General features: G+C 41.7%; 1 protein-coding gene across 5 annotated transcripts in view; it reads right to left on the minus strand.

Annotated features, from left to right (window-relative positions):
• The window catches only part of BIRC6 (baculoviral IAP repeat containing 6), a 709,573-nt gene that overhangs the window by 471,573 nt on the left and 215,889 nt on the right, over positions 1 to 22,111 (minus strand). For 4 of the 5 annotated variants that reach the window (XM_073627731.1, XM_073627732.1, XM_073627735.1 and 1 more), the window contains exons 20-23: positions 21,867 to 21,964; positions 21,639 to 21,786; positions 21,236 to 21,369; positions 17,298 to 17,444 (exon numbers count right to left, since the gene is read on the minus strand). In XM_073627731.1, the coding sequence (XP_073483832.1) occupies positions 17,298 to 17,444; positions 21,236 to 21,369; positions 21,639 to 21,786; positions 21,867 to 21,964 (527 nt within the window). The remainder of the gene's footprint in view (positions 1 to 17,297; positions 17,445 to 21,235; positions 21,370 to 21,638; positions 21,787 to 21,866; positions 21,965 to 22,111) is intronic. The other variant, XM_073627734.1, reaches the window with a different exon arrangement.

Raw genomic sequence — 22,111 nt, forward strand, 5'->3', positions numbered from 1 at the left:
AATGTATGACTAAAATTTAGTTTATTGGATTTTTTTTATAACAAAAAGTAGAAAATATCATTTTTTTTCAAAATTTTCAGTCTTTTTCCGTTTATAGCGCAAAAAATAAAAACGGCAGAGGTGATCAAATACCATCAAAAGAAAGCTCTATTTGTGGGAAGAAAAGGACGCAAATTTCGTTCGGGTAGAGCATTGCATGACCGCGCAATTAGCAGTTAAAGCGACGCAGTGCCGAATTGTAAAAAGTGCTCTGGTCAGGAAGGGGGTAAATCCTTCCGGGGCTGAAGTGGTTAAGCACAAACCTCATGAATGCATACAAGAGGTCCTCACCCAGAGAACGTCCTTAACGTGTTTCACTGTGATGAGCTTAATCATATTAAAGAGGTTGTATACTCTGGGGAAAAAAAAAAGCCGCAATGAAATCACTCCCAGGCGTGTGTTTTTACGGCACAGGGCACAGAGGGAACGGCTCCTTCAGAGCGCATGCACCAGTGATGTCACTGGCTGCATATAATGTAAATATCTCCTAAACGGTACACGTTGAGATATTTTCACATACCTATAGGTAAGCTTTTTTTATAGGCTTACCTATAGGTAAATGTAAGCAGAGGAAGTTTATTTCCTCTAAGTCCTTCCAACTAAACCTATAGTGGAGAAAAGAGGAAAGGAGAGGTGATCTCTGGGCAGGGAAATTCTGGTTGCCATCATGCCGTCAGTGGTAAAATACCTGCTGCTTACCTTCTTAAAATGCTCACACCAAGACTGAAAAGTCATACTTCATTCTCCCTTGTTACTTTTTAACAGGAATGTTTAGTAGGTGGCCAGGGAGTTTTGTCCGCCATAACTAACCATTTCAGTACAGGGCACTTTCACCCCCTTCCCGCCCAGTCCAATTTTGAGCTTTCGGCACTGTTGCATTTTGAATGACAACTGCGCGGTCATGCAACACTGTACCGAAGCGATAATTTTTTTCCCCACAAATAGAGCTTTCTTTTGGTGGTATTTGATCACCACTGGGGATTTTATTTTATGTGCTTCAAATAAAAAAAAAAAAAAAAAAAGACCAAAAATTAAAAAAAAAATCTAAGTTTTTCTTCATTTGTTACAAAACTTTGTAACCAAGTAAGTTTTCTCATTCACTGACGGGCACTGATGAGCACCGATGAAGCTGGACTGACGGGCACTGATGAGGCACTTATATACGGCACTGACAGGCAATAACTGATGGGCAGAGTGCCATCCTAATCGGCACTGTTTGGCATCCCTGGTGGGCTCACCTGATGGTCTCCAGTGGACATCCCTCAGTGGGCCTGCACTGATAATCAAGGCGCTGATTATTAGCGCAGACCCCCCCCCCCATCAGGAGAGCAGCCGATCGGCTCTCCTCACATCTGTCAGTGGGATTGGAGGAAAAGCCCATAAAATTGCTCTTCCTGTTTACACTGTGATTGGACGCAGCTGAACACATAGTAAAGAGCCTAAGTCATAAGCTCTTTACCTAGATCGGAGATGCGGTGTGTCAGACTAACATAGCACACCACCGATCGCCACGCTGCGCGCCCCCACAGGCGTGCGCTAGCGGCTTATCCTGCTGGATGTCATATGACGTCCAGTAGGATAATACAACCACTTTCCGGCCATCATTTTGCTATATGCGGGAGGGAAGTGGTTAAAGTAGAACTAAAGGCAAAACTGCGTTAATTTTGAAAAAAGTAACAGCACACTGAGGCGCTGAGCCAGCTGTCGGTCTGGAATGGCAGAGTAACAACAGACTTTAGCCAGCAGTCAGCTGAATATGGGACACAGGAGTGCAGAACTAAGTGCACTCCTGTGACCCACTGGAGAAGTAGGACCCAAAGAGCTTTAGATGTGCAGGACGATCTGCCGAAACAAAGAATTACAGGTCTCAAAACATTGTATTAAATGCACTGTTTGAGTGTTGTCACCAGCCTGTCCCTCATCTCCACATTGCCATCTTTTCAAAGCAATAGAAGCTTAGCAATGATGGCCGCTCCATTAGGGGCACCGCCCCCCCCCAATCCATGCGCACGGTCCGTGATCTACATGCAAGGCACCAGACGCATGGATTTCAAATTTATTTTTTTTTGAAGCACATAATTAGGGGGCGAGCGAGGGGGTGGGGGGGCGGGGTTTGATTTATCGACTGACTGACTGGGGCGCTTGGTTTGTTTGAGTTTTCATAGAACCTGGATTACAGGCTTGTACCTTCAGGGGACTTGACAATAGCAAGCTTTTGATGAGATGCCCCCTAGGTGCCTCCTATATAACCCTACCCCACACTAGGAGTTCAGTTTTTCAGCAAGTAATGCAGGGTAACCAAGGAACAGAAGTGAGTGTGAGCTGTGCCCTGTACAGTTCTACAAGATATTAAATTTTCAGGTAAGTCAACATTCCTTTTCTCTTAATCATACACTACAGGACACAAGCTAAGTATTCATAGATCGTAGACTGTCGCTGAGCAAAGGATGAGCAGGTTGGGTAACAATTGGTCAAACAGAACTGTGCCAACAGGCACAACAAAAAGGTCAAAGACCCAACTTCAGAGTGCCTAACCTTGCGGCCAAAAGCTGCAGCAGGCATGAATGGCCTTGCAAGGCTGGATTAAAGAGGCCTGGTGCCAGAATGCCCTGAAAACTCCTAAAGTGCTTTAAAGCACAGATGATTGGTCGTTGAGAATGTAAAATCTAGCGATCAGATTTCTCATCTACTGAGCGATGGTGGACATAGAAGCACAATGTCCTCTGCAAGGTCCTGAGGACAGGACAAATGGGGAATCCATCAACTTGATCAAAACTGTAGCTTTGGCATAGACCTTTAAGGTTCTAAATACATCCAGGCAATGAAGAGCAATTTCCTTTGGGTGCTTTGGAGACGGGCATGAGAATGGTAGCACTATGTCTTTGCTAAGGTGGAAGACTGTTACCACCTTAGGAAGAAAGGATTGTCTTGAGCGCAAGACTACCTTGTGTTTGAAGAATGAGGAACAACTCCTTAAAAGGAAAACCACCAGCTCAGACAATAGAAATGGAAGCAACCAAAAAGGCCACTTTGGAGAAGAGGTCATGTAAGGGCATAACCCTGAGAAGTTTAAAGAGTGGTATCTGTAGAGCATAGAGAACCAAGTTGAGATCTCAAGAAAGCACAGGGTGTTGCAAGGGGTTCTTGATGAAAGCTACACCTTGAATAAAAGTTTTAGAAAAAGGTGTTAAAAAAAAAAAAAATGAATCAACAAGGCTTAAACCGAGTGCTTGAGGCCAAGTAAGGACAGAATGCAAAACACACAGTAATCTCTAGAACAGAAATGCTAACACCAGGCAAAGAAGGGTTTCCAGGTACGAAAGTAGGTCTTTCTGGAAGTAGATTTTCTTCCTTGTAGCAAGGTAGAAAGGACAGACTCAGTGACCCCTCAGTCTCTTAAGACCTGGGCTTCAATAGGCATGCCACGAAAATCAAAGAAGGAGAGACAGGATGGAACAGAGGGCAAAAACAGCAGGTCTGCCCTCTTGGGAAGAGGCCAGGGGCCACGTGCTGGTAGAGAAAGAAATAAAAAGAAAAAGGGGGCGCACCAGCCATGTGCATTATCTTTTGTAAAATAATTTATTGAATAAAATGATAAAAGAAATTACTCACAAGCAGTTGTGGAACAGGGTGCAATGTGAAACAAGCACCGACTAGCAGCAAACTGTTCTATGATGAGCAAAACCTTCCAGAGGTCTTGGAGGAACATACAAGCATCACTACCGGCTGACGCGTTTAGAAGGGAACGTCCCGTCTTCATCAGAGCTCTGATGAATGGAAGTTCCCTTTGAAACGCGTCAGCCAGTAGTGATGCTTGTACGTTCCTCCAAGACCTCTGGAAGGTTTCGCTCATCATAGAACCGTTTGCTGCTAGTCGGTGCTTGTTTCACATTGCACCCTGTTCCACAACTGCTTGTGAGTAATTTCTTTTATCATTTTATTCAATAAATTATTTTACAAAAGATAATGCACATGGCTGGTGCGCCCCCTTTTTCTTTTTATTTCTTTGTCTACTAGGATTCACCATCCTTGAGGGCAGCAAAGCCTGTGTTGTCCCATCTGTCTGGTTGTCCACTTGTGCGCAGGAGTCATTTCTTTTTCTGGTATCTGCCATGTGCTGGTAGTTTGAATATGTCTGTGTACCAGATTCTCCTGGGCCTTTGGTGCAATAAGAATCACCATTTTCTTCTCTTGCTGAAGCAGAGGAGGTGGAATTTGCAGTGGGGGCAGGGAATAGATTAGCATGAACTAAGATACAAGTAGTTTGCTGTTTCAGATGGATGCCAGTATGTCCACATTTGAGATCTTTCATTTCTGACATATCAGGTTGAAGATGCGTGGGTGAAGGGCTCATTCCCCTTGATCCAAGTGGTGGCTAGTGAGGTAATTCACTTTCCAGCTGTCCACTCCTAGTATGTGTACAACAGATCGCTGGACAATGAGACTCCATAGCGGTGATTTAAGTTACTTCCTTTAAGGCTGTATGACTCCTGGTGCCCTCTTGATGGTTGATATAGGCCACAGACAGCATGGTGTGACACCCGATTGGGTCCTTGTAGAAAGGGGGGGGTTAGAATTGTGTTGCAAAGCAATCCCTAATGCTTTGAGTTCCAGGATGTTGATGGGAAGTTTGGCATCCATTATGGCCATGTTCCTTGCACAGTAAGAGACTGGAACCCTGCTCCCCAACCATGAAAGAATGGCATTTGTTATCACTTTTTAGTGATAAGGAAGAAAAAAGTTCCCATTATTAAAGTGCATGTGAACCCACTGCCATCATTTCTAATTTACTAACATATGGCATATCTAGAAGGATATACATGCCTGCTGCATGTATCCTTACCTGTCATAATTCACCTGTCTAGCTGTGTGGAGCCCCACAATATTGCCGAATCTGTCGGCGATCTGCTGTCCGGCACTCGGTGGGCGAGTCGTGACATCAGAGGACTCCTCCGCCCACCACTACACTCCCCTGGCCAGCCAGCATTGCAAGGAATAGCCTAACGCCAGGGGAGACTAAAGTATAGGCACAGGAGTGGCAGAGCGCGTCCTGTGAAGAAGCAGAGCGCTCATGGCCACATGTCACTCCTGCGCATGTGCACAGAGGACGATTGTACAGAGCTGAAGAAAGGAGGGGGGTGGGAATTACACATAATGCTCTCTAAGGCTCATGCATGAGATATGTAAAATCACCTGTCACTCACAGCACAGGGGAAGAACTGACTGCTATTTTTCTGTCCCTTTTTATCTCACTGAAAAAAAAGATAAGAGGACTGCTCAGAGCTGGATTAACTCTTCGTGGCAAGACTGGGCACAGATGACATGAAATCCTATACCTGTACAAGTTACAAGCCTTTTTTTATTACATTTCAGGTTTACATCTACTTTAAGGCAGGGTTAGAAATCCACCAAGTTAGGGGATTCTTTGCTTAGCTGGACAGGAGCACATATAGGTTAAGAGAAGCAGCATGTTATTTGCAGGTCGACAAGATGTTGTGGTAGAGAGGTGTTGAATGAAATTGAGCAAGTGGTACTGGCTCAAAAGGAGGCCATCATGAGGCCTAGAACTCTCCATGACCTTAATTCTCAAGCATGAGCTCAGATAATTTTCTTCTCTGGAAGGAAATCCTTTGCTAGGCATGGGTCTAGGACTAGACCAACAATTCCAAGCAGGGGAGCAGATTTCTGTAAATTGATCATTCAACCAAAAGCTTTGAGTTTGAAATGTCCTGTGTACTTTTGCAGAATGCTGGAATAAGAGGTGTCCTTCAGCAGAAGCTTATCTACATAATCTGTGGCCTTGACGCCCTGACTTCTCAAAGGTCCCGGCACCTTTTCTTGCCCCTTTTCAGAATACTCTGGGAGCAGAGGATAGGCCAAAAGACAGTACAACAAACCGGAAAAAGATAGTCTGTCACCACAAAGTGCAAAAAAACACAGATGAGCTAGACAAATTGGAATATGCAGATAGGTATCTTGGATGTCCCCAGATGCCAGGTATTCGCAGTCTCCCTGTGGCAAGAGATGGTTCAGGGCATTCTGCAAATCTTACGGTCCTTGTGCAGTTTTTAATTGAGGGAAAAAGCAACAGTGTGGAAGAGTTTTCAACGCCATTTTGTACCCCTTTTAAACAAATGATTGAACCCACAGGTTTGGGACATCATTGACCTAGAGAGGAGCAAACTAACAGATGCCCCCATTTTAGGAGTGAGGATGTCCCTTCACTGGGAAGACTCAATGAGCTTTGTGGGTCAAGTCTCGTGCTGAAGAAAGGGCTGAACCTGGGTTTTGAATATGATGCCTGAGTAGAAAGATCAGGTGCTCTGCATTTAAAGTAGAGGCTCCTGTGGAATCTTATGAATTTGTCAAGTGCCTCCCCAAAGAGAGATTCACCTTCAAAGGGCATAAATGTGAAGTGTCTTTTATAGGCATCTTCAACTGCCCAGGCTTTGAGCCACAAGACTATGTACATCTGAATGGAGATCAGGGCCAAAAGTAGAGCAGAAGGCAATTGCTGTAATTGCTCAGGTTAAGGCACAGTCTTTGGAACACAAGATCATCTTGGATGTTCATTGCCTTAGTTCAGTTAGCTGCAATTTGACATATTGAAATAGCAGCGAGAGTTGGGTGCAAGGATGGGCCTGCAAGAATAAAGAGAACCTTTAAAGTGATTGTAAAAGGATCTTTTTCTTTTTTTTTTTTAAATAACAAACATGTCATACTTATAGTAATAATATGGGTGGGTGGCAATGGCAAATATAGGGCACCAACATCCCTGTATATAAATGTCAGGAAAGAGGGAAATTTGGCGGGACTTTAAGGGTGCCTACGAAAGAAGGGGAAAGTCATACAATGCTCGACAATTGGTGTATAGAAATTAAAGATTTTATCACATACAAAACATGATTAAAATTCAAGTAGGAATTATGCGCACATGTTCAAGGATACATCTAAAGATTTTTTTTTTAGAACAGATAAGATGTAATCACTCGATAGTAGCATTGGAGTGATTGTCCCGACATGTTTTGCCACTCTGAGCTCATCAGGGATGTTTTAAAAGAAAAATAGATGTAATACTGCATATAAAAATAAGATACAAGCATTGCGTTAGTTTAGAATATAATACAAGAAAATATAACAAAAATACAAATACATGTAAATACAATAGAGTATATTGCCGACCGCTAGGTCCATCAGCAAGAGCTCACCCATATGCAGATCTCATACCTGTGATTCAAAGTTGAAAAACAAAGGAAATCTTCGCTTAATGACGTGCATTATAAAGTGTCAGGAGGCCCAGATAAGCTTGTCAGCTGGAATCTAGCCAAAAAATTAGTTATGTGAGGTGTGATTGAATTATGGTGTATATAATTACTCAGGGGGGGGGGGGGGGGGGGGGGAGGGAGGGAAGTGGAGTAAAAAATGTGAAAAAAAATGTGTGAATAATAAAGGTCTGAGAGACGGATGAAGGTCCGAAGCAAAAGGTGATATAACTGAGCACAGGGCAATATGGGATAGTTAATACATTTCCAAGGAAAAAACACGTTTACTTACACTCATAACGGCAATAAAAATATGGAAAAGCTACCAGAATTTGGGGACCAATATCTATTGGGGAGATGTATAGAAAATGATAAGATAAAATAAAAAAAGTTTTAGAAGAGTTTTTTTAAAATAAGAAAACTGAGCTGTTTAAGAAAAAGAACAAGATGAGGAAGAAGAAGAACATAGTTCATGGTATAAACTAGTAGAAGGATAAATGGGTCATCTTATATATAAAGGTGACCAAAACCTGCTGCAGATCATCTGCCCCCTCAAATATGGGGGGGGGGGGGGGGGTAAAGTTACCAACACAGACGACAGCAGGTAAAGAAATATATGGACACTAAAGTAATAGAACTCAAATCAGTAAAAAGATAGAAGACTATATTAATATATCAGAAAATAAGGAAAGAGATTTGGTATGAAACTGTACCTAATAAGCAGCAAGTTTGCAGCATGGTTCGCCTTTAGAGTGTCTAGCAGTTTGGTATTTTGCGAAAGCACTATAAGAGAAACAGACAGGTCCCGTGTAATTGGCATCTGATGTCACGCAAGAGCCGCCGGCAGGGACACCGCACTGCGCATGCGCAAAACGTCACAAAGGATGAAATAAAAATCAAAAATACTACATTTCCCATGCTGCAACACGGTCCAGGGGCGGGGAGGGAAGATAGCGCAGGAGGAGCTGACGTAGCCCAATCAGTGGGCGCTCGTCTCTACAACCTCCTCCGCACACAGAGCTAGAGGCAGCATGGGAAGAAGGGAACAAGGGAAGCATCGGAGAGAAAATCAAAATGCTCGGTGTAAGAGCCCATTCACACAGGGACGACTTGTCAGGCGACCTAGTCGCCTGACAAGTCGCCTCCCGTTCTGTGCTATGGAACCGTTCTAAGGGGAGCGACGCAAGTCGCTCCGACTTAGAAAAAGGATCCTGTACGACTTTGGGGGCGACTTGGGGCGACTTGCATAGACTTCTATACAGAAGTCGTTTTGCAAGTCGCCCGGGCAGTCGTTTGCAGGTCGCCTCGCTGAGGCGACCTGCAAGTCGTGTTGCCCCTGTGTGAATGGGGTCTAAGGAATTGTATTACAATTAGATAAAATTGATATGATTACTGTTTAAAATGAAATGGGATATAGGGACAGGGAGATAAATAGATAAAGGGCATGTGTGTGGTTTGGGAATGTGTGGGGAGTAAGTGCATGAATTAAACACTATGGGGAGAGGGAAGAGGCAGAGAGGGGTGGTGGATTGGGCATATTGGGGAGGGAAATGCGATGGGATCAAGCAGTCGGCAGACACCACATGAAATACATCAAAAAGAAATAGAACAAAGCCAATAAGGCAACCTAGACAAATAATAAAATAAGGAACACAAATTTTGTTAGAAAAACGATAAATTCATAAAAAGTATTTAATAAATACAGTGTTCTTCTTCTTCCTCATCTTGTTCTTTTTCTTAAATTAAACAGCTCCGTTTTCTTATTTTAAAAAACTCTTCTAAAACTTATTTTACCTTATCATCATTTTCTATACATCTCCCCAATATTGGTCCCCAAATTCTGGTAGCTTTTCCATATTTTTATTGCCATTATGAGTGTAAGTAAACGTTTTTTCCTTGAAAATGTATTAACTATCCCATATTACCCTGTGCTCAGTTATATCACCTATTGCTTCAGGCCTTCATCCGTCTCTCAGACCTTTCTTATTCACACATTTTTTCACATTTTTTTACTCGACTTCCCTCCCCCCCCCCCCTTTGAGTAATTATATACACTATAATTCAATCACACCTCACATGTCTAATTTTCTGGCTAGATTCCAGCTGACAAGCTCATCTGGGCCTCCTATGACACTTTATAATGCACATCACTCAGCGAAGATTTCCTTTGTTTTTCAACTTTGAATCACAGGTATGAGATCTGCATATGGGTGAGATCTTGCTGATGGACCTAGCGGTCGGCAGTATACCCTATTGTATTAACATGTATTTGTATTTTTATGTTATTTTATTTTCTTGTATTATATTCTAAACTAACGCAATGCTTGTATCTCATTTTTATATGCAATGTTAGATCTATATTTCTTTTAAAACGTCCCCTGATGAGCTCAGAGTGGCGAAACATGTCAGGACAATCACTCCAATGCTACTATCGAGTGATTACATCTTATCTGTTCTAAAAAAATCTTTAGATGTATCCTTGAACATGTGCGCATAATTCCTACTTGAATTGTAATCATGTTTTGTATGTGATAATAAAATCTTTAATTTCTATACACCAATTGTCGAGCATTGTATGACTTTCCCCTTCTTTCGTAGGCACCCTTAAAGTCCCACCAAATTTCCCTCTTTCCTGACATGTCATACTTATCTCCACTGTGCAGCTCGTTTTGCACAGAGTGGCCCCGAACATCCTCTTCTGGGGTCCCCCGGTGGCTCTCGCGGCTCATCCCCAGATAAGCTAATCCCCTAGGAGAAGCGCTCTCCTGAGGGGGTTACTTTGCAGGCGCATTCCCGAGTCCAGCATTTGCGTCCAGACACAAATGCCGGACTCGGCCCCGCCCCCCATCGCCCACGTCATTGGATTTGATTGATAGCAGCGCAACCATTGTCAATCTATCCAATCAAGAGCCGGGACCCCGTGGAGAGAGGGACAGTGTCCCCGCCAAAGAAATGAAGGGGCTCAGGTAAGTAAAACGGGGGGCTGGTGACGGCCGGGTGTTTTTTTACCTTAATGCATAGGATGCATTAAGGTGAAAAAAATACGAGGGGGGACAACCCCTTTAAGAGAGTCTCAAATGTATAATCTGCAGAATACATTAAAAAAAATCATCAATTCGCACAGATGTTTAAGGGCAGATTTACATCAAAGAAACGCAATCCGGATGTGTTGATGCATGTGTGTTGATGCATTTTTAATTTATGCATCCCCCCCCCCCCCCCCAAATTACCCAAAGACAGCTGTTTTTTTTCTGAAATATATTTCAGTGTGTTTTGGTGCATTTAGATGTGTTTGTGTGTTTTTTATGTCTTGATGTGTTCAAGTGTGGTTCCTTGACGAAATAATGCAGCACGCTATACTTTTGTTGACTGTACTGGAACACACAGCAATGGTGTGAATGTTGCTGCTGAAATCCATGCAACTGTAGGAATGGTATAGAAGTCTGAGGATGAGAATCTTCTGCAGCCTCCCCTAAACTCGTGTGTTCCATTTGTTCCTTTCTATGTCCATCGCTTCTAGGCCAGGAATATTGGGATTGGACAGAAGCAAAAAGGGGGCTTGGAGTTTTGGAGCCCTGGACAGAGATGGCTGTATGAAAACCTTTGTCTGTGGAATTGTGACACACTGTAGGTGCAGAAAAATCTGCCTTTCCCAGCTAGGTCACTTGATTCATGCCTGAAATGAAACTGAAGTCAGGTATGCAGAGATCGATGTTAATATCTGGTCCTGCTCCAGGACAATGGAACCATAATTACTCTGAGGTTGAGTGTTGTGCAGGCCTTTGGCAGAACAAATTTTCACCTAAAATTTGCCATGGCTCCCACCATAAACATGGGTTAGGGTATTTCTATGGGAATACACACAGAAAAGGGTGTGGAATATAAAATCATGTCAAGAAGAAGTACACAGCAACCCGGTTGCAGACGATCCAGTGGCAAAGTCGTCATGGCGAAAGGGCAAGCGCTAACGCCCGAGTACCTTTTAAGGACTCAAAAAAGCAGCAAAAAAGTGTGCAATCAATGGTGTGATGTAATAGCTGGTCATCCACCTGAGACTAAACTCTGACGGTTGGCTTATCATTCAACCAGTTTTAAACCTTTACAGTGTAAGGTGAATACATAAATACATTTTAAAAAAAAGCCTTGGCAGTTACAATAATGATCAGAGGTACGGGTTGACTTGGCTGTACTATCCATCCAAGACATTGGACTGTATATAAAGTCCAGACCTTGCCCAACATGGTGGGCATACTTTTGAAGGGGTCTTAAGGGTCTGGGTTCCATAGGGATAAACCACAGCCCTGGACTTGTATAGAACCCTGCAGCTGATTACACACAATGCACAAAGTGCCAAAGTGAGCACACATACAGGATCCAGTGCCCAAAGCGACATTATAGACCCTCCCTATGGCATGTGGTACAGTTATGGCTCCCAAGGTTGCACTGATCTGGATGCACTGCTTCTATTGTGGTCTTAAATGACAGTAAAGATAACTGAAGAGTTGAAAAAACATATAATAAACTATTTTTTGCGCAAGTGGAACATCTCTATCAACATTGACAATTTTGAATCCTTAAGCTGCCAGATATTTCCTTGTTTTGAACATTTTTTGTTAACGCTTCAGTTACTTCCTGGCTTCTGTGTCTAGACAAATGATGTTCTACATTCCAGGAGTCTTCAGAAGGGGATGAGGGGTTTTCTCCACTAAGCACACCCTTCTGCCTACATGCCCGAGCTAAGGGCAGATAGATTCCAGGAAGTAAATGCTACATGAATCATCTGACCTTACTCAAGATAGCCAAGGCTATAAAATGCTAGCTGGTGTTTTTCAAAGTGATTTCTCAGCAAAATAAAGCACAGAGACATGGATGGATGGGTGAGCTCGCTTTGAACATTAAAAAATAAATGTAATCGTGTTTTTGGTTTCTGGTGCTCAAATGCAGTGTAGTTGTACTTTAAGCCAAGAGTGATTTCTCCATAAAAGGGGACACTAGCACTTAGGACACTAGCAAAAACTCAAGGACTCACGGACGTGAGGTAGGGTAACAAGAGAAGCGTCCAGGGGATGTGTCCTCAAAACCTTGTCTATGTCGAATTACCTGAAGATATGAGCCTATAACCCAGGGTCTACGAACACTCATACCCAGTGTGATATACGATTAAGATATTCTAAATTTTACAGCTAGGTGGTGTCACCATGGGAAGTTTGACTTTTATGGCCCTGTACAAATTAATGAGGGCTTATTGCACAGGCATGGTTAGAGGCGAACAAAACTTCTGCTACAGAGGCCAACAGTCTTTAAAAATTAACCTAATACATTAGAAGTATAGATTAACACCATTCCTAAACAAATGTAAACTTTAGCTCTCTCCAAGAAAATCTTATTACATGTAGGGCGGTGCTTGATTTTTTGGTGGGTTACTCATCTACCTTATTTTGGTTGATAAGCAAAGAAAAGAATGGTGAGCAAAATGCATTCCATAATTTTAGCTGTGAAGACATGGGCTCAAAAGTTTTCAGCTATACATATAGTGCCTTGAAAAAGTATTCATGCCCCTTGAAAATTTTCCACATTGTCATGTTACAACCATAAACAAAATTTGGGATTTTATGTGATAGACCAACGCAAAGTGGCACATTGTTGTGAAGTGGAAGGAAAATTATAAATGGTTTTCAAAATGTTTTTACAAATGAAAATTTGGCGTGTATTTATATGCAGCCCCCCCCCGAGTCAATACTTGTAGAACCACCTTTTGCTGTGATTGCAGCTGCAAGTGTTTTTGGGTATGTCTCGAGCAGCTTTGCACATCTAGAGTGAAATTTTTGTTTATTCTTTGCAAAATAGCTCAAGCTCGGACAGATTGGATGGAGAGCGTCTGAACAGAAATTTTCAAATCTTGCCAGATTCTCAATTGGACTTAGGTCTGGACTTTGATCGGGCCATGAATATGCTTTGATCTAAACCATTTCATTGAAGCTCTGGCTGTTTGTTTAGGGTCGTTGTCCTGCTAGAAGGTGAACCTCCGCCCCAGTCTCAAGTCTTTTGCAGACTAACAGGTTTTCTTCCAAGATTGCCCTATAATTGGGTACATCCATCTTCCCAACAACTCTTACCAGCTTCCCTGTTGAATAAAATGCAACCCCACAACATGCTGTCACCACCATGTTTCATGGTGGGGGTGGTGTGTTTGGGTGATGTGCAGTGTTAGTTTTTGCTTATAGGCTAAAAATTTTAGTTTCATCTGACCAGAGCATCTTCTTCCACATGTTTGCTGTGTCCCTCACATGATTTCTTGCAAACAGGACATCTTATGGCTTTCTTCTTGCCACTTTTCCATAAAAGCCAGATTTGCGGAGTGCACGACTAATAGTTGTCCTGTGGCTCTCTGCAGCTCCTCCAGAATTACCATGGGCCTGGCTGCTTCTCCGATTAATGCTCTCTTTACCTGGCCTGTCAGTTTAGGTGGATGGCCATGTCTTGGTAGGTTTGCAGTTGCGCCATAATCTTTCCATTTTCAGATGATGGATTGAACAGTGCTCTGTAAGATGTTCAAAGCTTGGAATATTTTTTAGAACCTAACCCTGCTTTAAATTTCTCCACAACTTTATACATGACCTGTCTGGTGTGTTCCTTGACCTTCATGATGCGGTTTGTTCACTAAGGTTCTCTAACAAACTTCTGAGGGCTTCACAGAACAGCTGTATTTATACTGAGATTAAATTACACACAGGTGGACTTTTTACTAATTAGGTGACTTCTGAAGGCAATTGGTTCCAATAGATTTTAGTTAGGGGTATCAGAGTAAAGGAGGCTGAAAACAAATGCACACCACACTTTTCAGACATTTGTATAAAATGTTGAAAACCATTTATCATTTTTCTTCCACTTCACAAATGTGCCACTTGGAGTTGGTCCATCAAATAAAATCCTAATAAAATACATTGGACCTAAAAGGCATGGTCGACGGGAATCTTCTCTTGGTTTGGTAGGGCATCCATACTTAAAAGGAATATTCTCCCGAGAATACTATACATTTTACAAACCATCCCCATAAAACTACCGCAAGCCTTTTATACTTCGTATCGCAGAGCCTGTAGTGACTTCCTATGGGGCAAAGACCGTCCCAGGCTCAGCTTTGACCAACTGACCCTACCTAAACTAAAAGGAGGCATTGGTCTACACCAGACATTGCTAAATATCACAGGGCTTGTCAACTCACAAGAATAGTAGACTGGTGTGTCCAGTCCCATATGAAAGCCTGGGTTACAATTGAAAACAAATTCTCCCAGATCCCAGTTCGACAGCTACCCTGGATCACCCCAAACAATATCCCTCCGGCCTGCACACAACACCCCTTAATAGGTTGCACTCTCCAAACCTTTCAGAAGGCATGCCGAAACCTCCACATCTCCTCCACGCAAGGTCCGCTGACGCCAATCCGAAACAACTTGGAATTCCCAACTGGCATGTCCGATACATTCCTTAAAGATTTTTGGCCTCACAATGACATACGCGCAGAACACTTCTTCTCTGGAGACACCTTTCTATCTCTCACCAATTTACCTACACAAACGAATGACTGACCATTCCCGAGGTGGACATATCTCCAAATCAGACACTCTCTCAACCATCCCCACAAACGCTCCGAATACGCCAGACAACTCACACCTTTTGAACAAATGTGTACCAAAACAGAACCACAAAGACACGTGATCTCAGCAATATACTCTCTCCTATTTTCTGACCACAATCCTAAGTCTAATATAGCAACACGCAGTTGGGAAAGAGAGTTGTCAATTGACCTGTCGGAAGAAGACTGGGAAAATATCTACACATATATTCATAAGGGATCAATTAATGTGTCCGCACAAGAAAATAGCTTTAAAATCTGGTGGTACAAAACCCCGGCAAGACTACACAAAATATCCCCCGCCATACCTTCTAATCGTTGGAGATGCTCTGATGAAGAAGGTTCTCTATTACACATCTGGTGGTCATGCCCATCTATCCAACATTTCTGGAAGGAAGTTCATCGCATCACCTCCAACATCACCACCTACCAGATATAATTTACCCCAGCACAAATGCTCTTACACCACTCCTCTATCCCAAAACGACACTACCAGCATTCCCTGGCGCTACATTTATTGAACGCTACAAAGATGTGTATCCCAACCCTCTGGAAATCCCCCAAGCCTGCTTGGCTCAAACGTATAGCAAAAATAGCAGAAATGGAGGAATGAATACACCAATCCAAAGACACACCCACAAATTTCAGGAAAATCTGGTCTTGTTGGCAACATTATCAGACAACAGACGGATATGCACATCTACTCTCACAAGGATAGGCTATGGCCCAAGAGGCCAATAAAAAAAGAGAAGGAGGCTCAATTCATCATTCACAACCTTCAATTTATACTCCCTCACATCCCGACCAGTCGGTCTAATAAAATATATTTACGTTCTTGGTTGTAACATGACAAAACGTGGAAAATTTCAAGAAGGTATGAATATTTTTTCAAAGCACTGTACAAACATATATATATTCTAATTTCTTAAGCAATTTAGGTCAATATGTAGTCTTCTACATATTTTTGGTAAAAGAAATCCCAATAAGCGTATATTGTCTGGTTTGCACAAAAGTTATAGCGTCTACAAACTATGGGATATTTATATGGAATTTTTTACTAGTAACGGGGGGCCATCAGCGACATTGAGGCAGACAAATCAGATACCAAGTGACACTTTTGGGGACCAGCGACACGAATACAGTGATCCATGTTCCTGTTTAGCAGAAACACAGGATCTCTGTCTTCTCCAAAAGAACTGCTTTGTTTACATCGGCAGAATGGGAGGAGGGAGAAGGGAGAAGGGAGAAGCCTGATTGAACATCTCTAGAGAGATCTGAAAATGGCTGTGCACCGACACTCCACATCCAACCTGATGGAGCTTGAGAGATACTGCAGAGAAGAATGAGAGAAACTGCCCAAAATAGGTTTGCCAAGCTTGTAGCATCATGCTCAAAGACTTGAGACTGTAATTGGTGCCAAAGGTTCTTCAACAACATATTGAGCAAAGGCTTTGAATACTTATGTACATGTTTGTTTTTTTAAATACATTTGCAAATATTTCAAACAAACTTCTTTCACATTGTCATTATGGGGTATGGTTTGTAGAATTTTGAGGAAAATATTGAATAAAATCAATTTTGGAATAAGGCAAAATAAGGCACATAAAAAGTGAAAAAACAAAGTGCTGTGAATACTTTCAGGAAGCACTGTATGCTCAGGCAAGAATGGGACAACATTCCTCTCCCAAAACTCCAGCAACTGGTCTCAGTTTCCAGATGTTTACAGAGTGTTAAATAAGAGGGGATTCTTCATCATGGTAAACATGGCTCTGTCCCAACTTTATTGGAATTAGGGTTGCACTGCCAGATGTTTGTTGCTCTGGCCCAACTTTTTTTAAACGTGTTGCTGCAATCCGTTTCAAATTTACTTGATTAAAATGGTGCGTTTTCTCAGTTTAAACATTTGATATGTTTTCTATTTTTGATTAGGATTAAAATACGGGTTTATGAGATTTGCAGATCATTGCATCCCCTTTTTAAGTAGTTTTTACCCAGTGTCCCAACTTTTTTTGTTGTATTAAGAACATTCCCATCTGCGGGCATTACCTGGCTCGGTATGACAATTATCTCCACCTTTGCCACTGCACATCTTTAGCATGTGCCTATAGATATGTATGCCAAATATTTTAGTTTAAGAATTTTCTGGATACATACCTTTCTCATATGCTGATTCTAGTGCACTAAGGTGCTAGTGGCACACTAGCTCCATCTTGTGGCTCATTATTCATTGCTTCCTTGTTTAAGGTTCTTAAACAAAGGCAACCTTTCTGAACTCTATTAGCATATGAATTAAAATATGCAATTACCAATAATCTAATAAAAAAGCAAACTCGTTAATAAAAGTAAGAAAAAATTGTATATACCAGTGAACGTACTTGCATCATCCCTCTCTATTCTGGTTCCATCACTGGTTGATACGCACGTAAAATGCAATGGTTCTACCTCTAGTAGGCCAGTCAAAGATGTAAAACTGCCCTCTGCAGCTGTGCAACTGTTAACTTTTCCGTTACCTGTGAAAAAATGTTAATATACCAAGGTTAACTAACTGATTTACAAACGTCTTGATTTATAATAAGCCTTATACTTTGTGTGGAGTTTAAGGTGTAAAAATGTATTAAACCACAAGAATACCCACATTATCATGATTTATATTTTCTCCAAACATCACAGTGACAATCACGGCTAGGTAAAAGTTTCAACCAGTTTAAGTGGCAGAAATTTGAGGTGATAGGACACGACAAGCAGCAAAATATTACCACAATGCAAGGAAGGTCAAGAAGAATGCACACAGCCATTGAAGAGAGCCAGATTCATTCTGCCTGCCCTGTATTTATGACACTCTAAAAACTGGTCTGTAAAGAACAGTGATCTAGAAAAAATATGAAAACAATATTGTGCAACAGAGGTTAAAAGCAAAGTATGCCATGAATACATGGCAGTCATAAGGAAGTTAAAGCAATACCACTGAATACCAATACTGTAGGGGGACTGACCACCAATGCGTCAGGTAATGTTTCTTGATTTATTGAGCACCTTTGCGTTAAACATTTGCATCTGTTAACATGCTGATCATAGGTAAACTGATGTCAATGAATGTACATACAGCAACATTTGTTTTCTCCATACATATATGCTGTATATATGGACACATATTTCCTCTGTCAGGGGAGGGAGTAAAAACAGAACATATGTAAAATACATTCCATACAGATCAGTCTCAAAAGGAGATCAAGGTCAATGGTTCTCCTGATGAGAAGGGCCAAATCAGATCCACTCCCTGTGTAAATGTGGATTTAAGTGGTTGTAAAGGCTCAAGATTTGTCTATGCACGCACGAAGGTCAAAAACTTCTGTGCGCAGCTGTCTCCCCCCCCCCCCCCCCCCTCCAGCTCTCCCCCACCCCACTTCTTACCTGAGCGCCATCTCAATCCAGCGGTGTGCACGAAAGCCTTGGCTCTCCAGGTCTTTTCCTCCTCATTGGCTGAGACAGAAGTGGGAGGCCATGGGCTCCTGTTACTGTCAATCACTGCCAGTGAGCAAATGTGGAGAGAGTGGGGGCGGGGCCGAGCCATGTTCCAAGTGTGAATGGACATACAGAGCAATGACTCGAGAGCGAGCCTGCTCGGGTGCCCCTGTAGCAATTTGCTTGTGATGGGGGCACTCGGCAGGAGGGAAGGGCAAGGAATGCCAGCAGGGGACCTGAGAAGAAGAGGATCAGGGCTGCTGTGTGCAAAACCATTGCACAAAGCAGGTAAGTATAACCTGTTTAAAAAAAAAAATCTGCCTTTAACCACTTGCCAACCGAACATTCGAGCAAGAGCAATAATTCTAGCGCTAGACCTCCCAACTCTAAACATGTAACCTGTAAAAAAAATTTAAAGCGTCGGCTATGGAGATTTTTAAGTACTAAAGTTTGCCGCCTTACACAAATTTTAAAGCGTGACATGTTAGGTATGTATTTACTCGGCTCATCATCATCTGTCACATTCTACAAAAAAATTGAGCTAACTTCACGGTTTTGTTTTTTTTTATTCATAAAAGATTTTTTTTTCCCCCAAAAAAAAAATCACGTTTGAAAAACTGCTGCGCAAATACCATGTGACAAAAAAAGTTGTAATGATCGCCATGTTATTCCCCAGGGTCTCTGCTAAAAAAAATATATATAATGTTTATGGGTTCCGAGAAATTTTCTAGCAAAAAAATTATGATTTTAAATGTAGGAGAGGAGTGCTGGAATTCGCCCAGTGGGCAAGTGGTTAATATCACTTTAAAGTATGGCCAAAGGCAAAACATTTTTTTTTAGGTTTGGATAGAGTGGAGAGGGATTAGAACGCTTGTCAGTTTTTTTTTTTTTTTTTTTGGAAGTCTGTGTTCCCATTAAGAAGATTCACACTCTCCAATTGTTCTGTTGACCATTCTCATTAACCAAATTTTGGGTTGTCCCTAGAAAAGAGAGAAAACTCTTCCGATAGAGACTATAGTTCTGGTGACCTGGGGGTCCCCGAAAGATTCCTTTAATTTGCAGGGATTTCTTCTCTCTTCCCGTTTGGAAGGGACAGGAAGTGAAGGGAAATCTCTGGAATGGGACACAGGTAGCGAAAATAAATAAAATAAAATCCGATAGGTGTTATATCCCTCGCTTACTCGATCCAAAATGAAAAAAAAATTTTGCCTATAGTTGTACTTTAAAGTAGCTTTGTAAAGAACACTGCTAGAATGTGTTATACTCCAAGGCTCCTTTCACACAGACACCATTTCCCTGTGGGGGCATATCCAAAACAAAGCTGAAAGTAGACAAATGCACAAATGTGTGCATTAATATACGTTGCATTCGTTATTCATCAAGAGAAGGACAGAAAACAGATCTGTGTCTTGATTCAGCATATTCATGTCTACCCATCAATATCGGTTTTCCCATACGGAATTGTTGCTGTATATTTTTCACGTACCTCTTGATACGTGAAAAAAGTAGAAAGGAAGCATTGAATGTAGAAAGGTCTAAAACTTAGGGCTCATCAAACCAAGTGCATTGATCAGAGTTGATCAAGACAGGCTCACTGCAAACAATTGCTGTCTATGTCCCTTGTAAAAGTTAATGTGCCATGCATCTTTTCTGATGCATCTGTGCACCAAAAAAAGAAAAAAAAAAAAAGAAAGTCCTATAAGTGATACTGAATTTCCCCCTCAAGGTCAAGAGAGAAGGAAACCAGAAACTGTGTGTTGCAATGCACCCTAATAAATGAATAAGCAATCTTGCAGTTATGCCTGATGGTTGTTAAGATGTTAAAGTGGATGTAAACCTAATGTTATCCTTTCTAAACTACTGCCATAGGGGTTATCTATAAGGATATACATGCCTCCTGCATGCATCTTTACCTGTCAAATGTCTCCCCTCTGTCTGTTATGAGAACCGAAAAACTGCAGATTCTGTGGGTGGGTCTGTTGTCTGGAGCCTGGTGGGTGGAGTTGTGAGGTCAGTAGACTCCCCGCCCACCTCTACACTTCCCTTATCAATATGCATTTTCTCCAGTATATTTCTTACACTGAACTTCTGCTATGATCTCTAACATCCAGTGAAAAGACAGGAAAGTAACCACATGACTTCAGCATGCCAAATCATGCTGAGGTGTGGAGCAGCCAATCCTTGCAGAGCTGCTGAAGAAAGGAGTGGAGGTGGGAATTAACAAATAATGCAAGTCTTAGGCTAGTGCACGAGATATGTAAATCACCTGTCACTCACAGCAAAGGGGAGGATTTGACAAAGTTGTCTTTCACTGAACAATAAAAGAGGATTGCTCAGAGCTGGATTAACGCTTTGTGGCAAGACTGAGCTCAAATGATAGGAAATCTTATACTCTACATTACGACATAAAAAAAAAAAAAAAAAAAAAAAAATTCAGGTTTACATCCACTTTAACTTCTGGCTCATTTCTCCAAAATATAAAAAAATAATGGATCCCCCCATTCACATAAGCGTGGTGGATAGAGGAATTCTCCCTGCTTTGTTAATGTATTCTGACAGCAGGAACCCTCTGCATTCAGAATACACAGATCAGCACTGCCGCCAATCGACTGCATGTAATGATCGAACACAACTTTTCCAACATTCCTATTTGAGAGGAGTTAATCAACTCATCTCTAACAGGAACAGCCACAGATGGATCGAAAATGAGCTGGATCCTGCTGACCAAGCCAAATGTCAATCAATCTTTGGCCAACTTAAATCTGTTACACTTAGACAAGTACACTGAACGCTTCACATACTATACAAGGTTATTTTAAAACAAAGATTAATAACTTACCTAGGAGAACATCAGAAAGGTCAATCTCATCTGACTGAATACTAGAGCTGCTGTTATACACATTTTTACATGAAGAGCCGCTGACTTCCAAATCAAACAACACAGGATCAAATGGAGAACTGTACAGCCCATATCTATGACAAAAGATACATTGCAAGAATAAGAAATTAAAAAGGCAGTAATTAAAAATAGTAGAATAGATCAGAAATATCTGACAAAGCATCTACATCAAACATGAAAAGATCCAATGAGGATGTAAATGCAAAAGCATCAAGAAATCAAGCTCCTTATTTCTGTAAATTTACATTCTGCATAAGTTAGAGCATACAGTTAAGCAGGGGGCATAACTAAGGATAAAAACTGAAGCATGAACATAAGGCAGTTCAGACACTGGATTAGTTACCTGGTCTGCAGCAAAGCTTCCATGGGTGTTAGTCGGTCCTGCAACTGTCTTGACACAGCTGTGAGAAGGGATGCACAGGCTGTGCTACAACCAGCTAGGTCCTCATCTTTAACATAATTCAATAGGACAAAATACCAATAAACAGCACCTACAGAAAGAAACAAAGTAGAAGTAGTAAGGAGCTAGTGATGTATGGTATATTATAACATAACACAAGACTGTACATACCTCCAGTGGCAGCAGAAGGCAGATAAGTCATGTTCTCCAGCAAAGCCTTCAAAAGGACATAGCCAAAACCCTGTTGATTTGGATCACATTTGCCGTTGCTACTTGGGGAAAAAAAAAAAAAAAAATAAGTCAAAAACGCTTATCAAAAAAATGTCCCAAATGCTGAAAAGATTTTGTTTTATATAAATCGCCATTTAATATACCAGATAGGCTTCATGTACGCGGGACGTTGTTCAACCTCTCCT

This window comes from Aquarana catesbeiana, linkage group LG04, assembly GCF_042186555.1.
Source record: "Aquarana catesbeiana isolate 2022-GZ linkage group LG04, ASM4218655v1, whole genome shotgun sequence".
In the NCBI taxonomy this organism is placed as follows: Eukaryota; Metazoa; Chordata; class Amphibia; order Anura; family Ranidae; genus Aquarana; species Aquarana catesbeiana.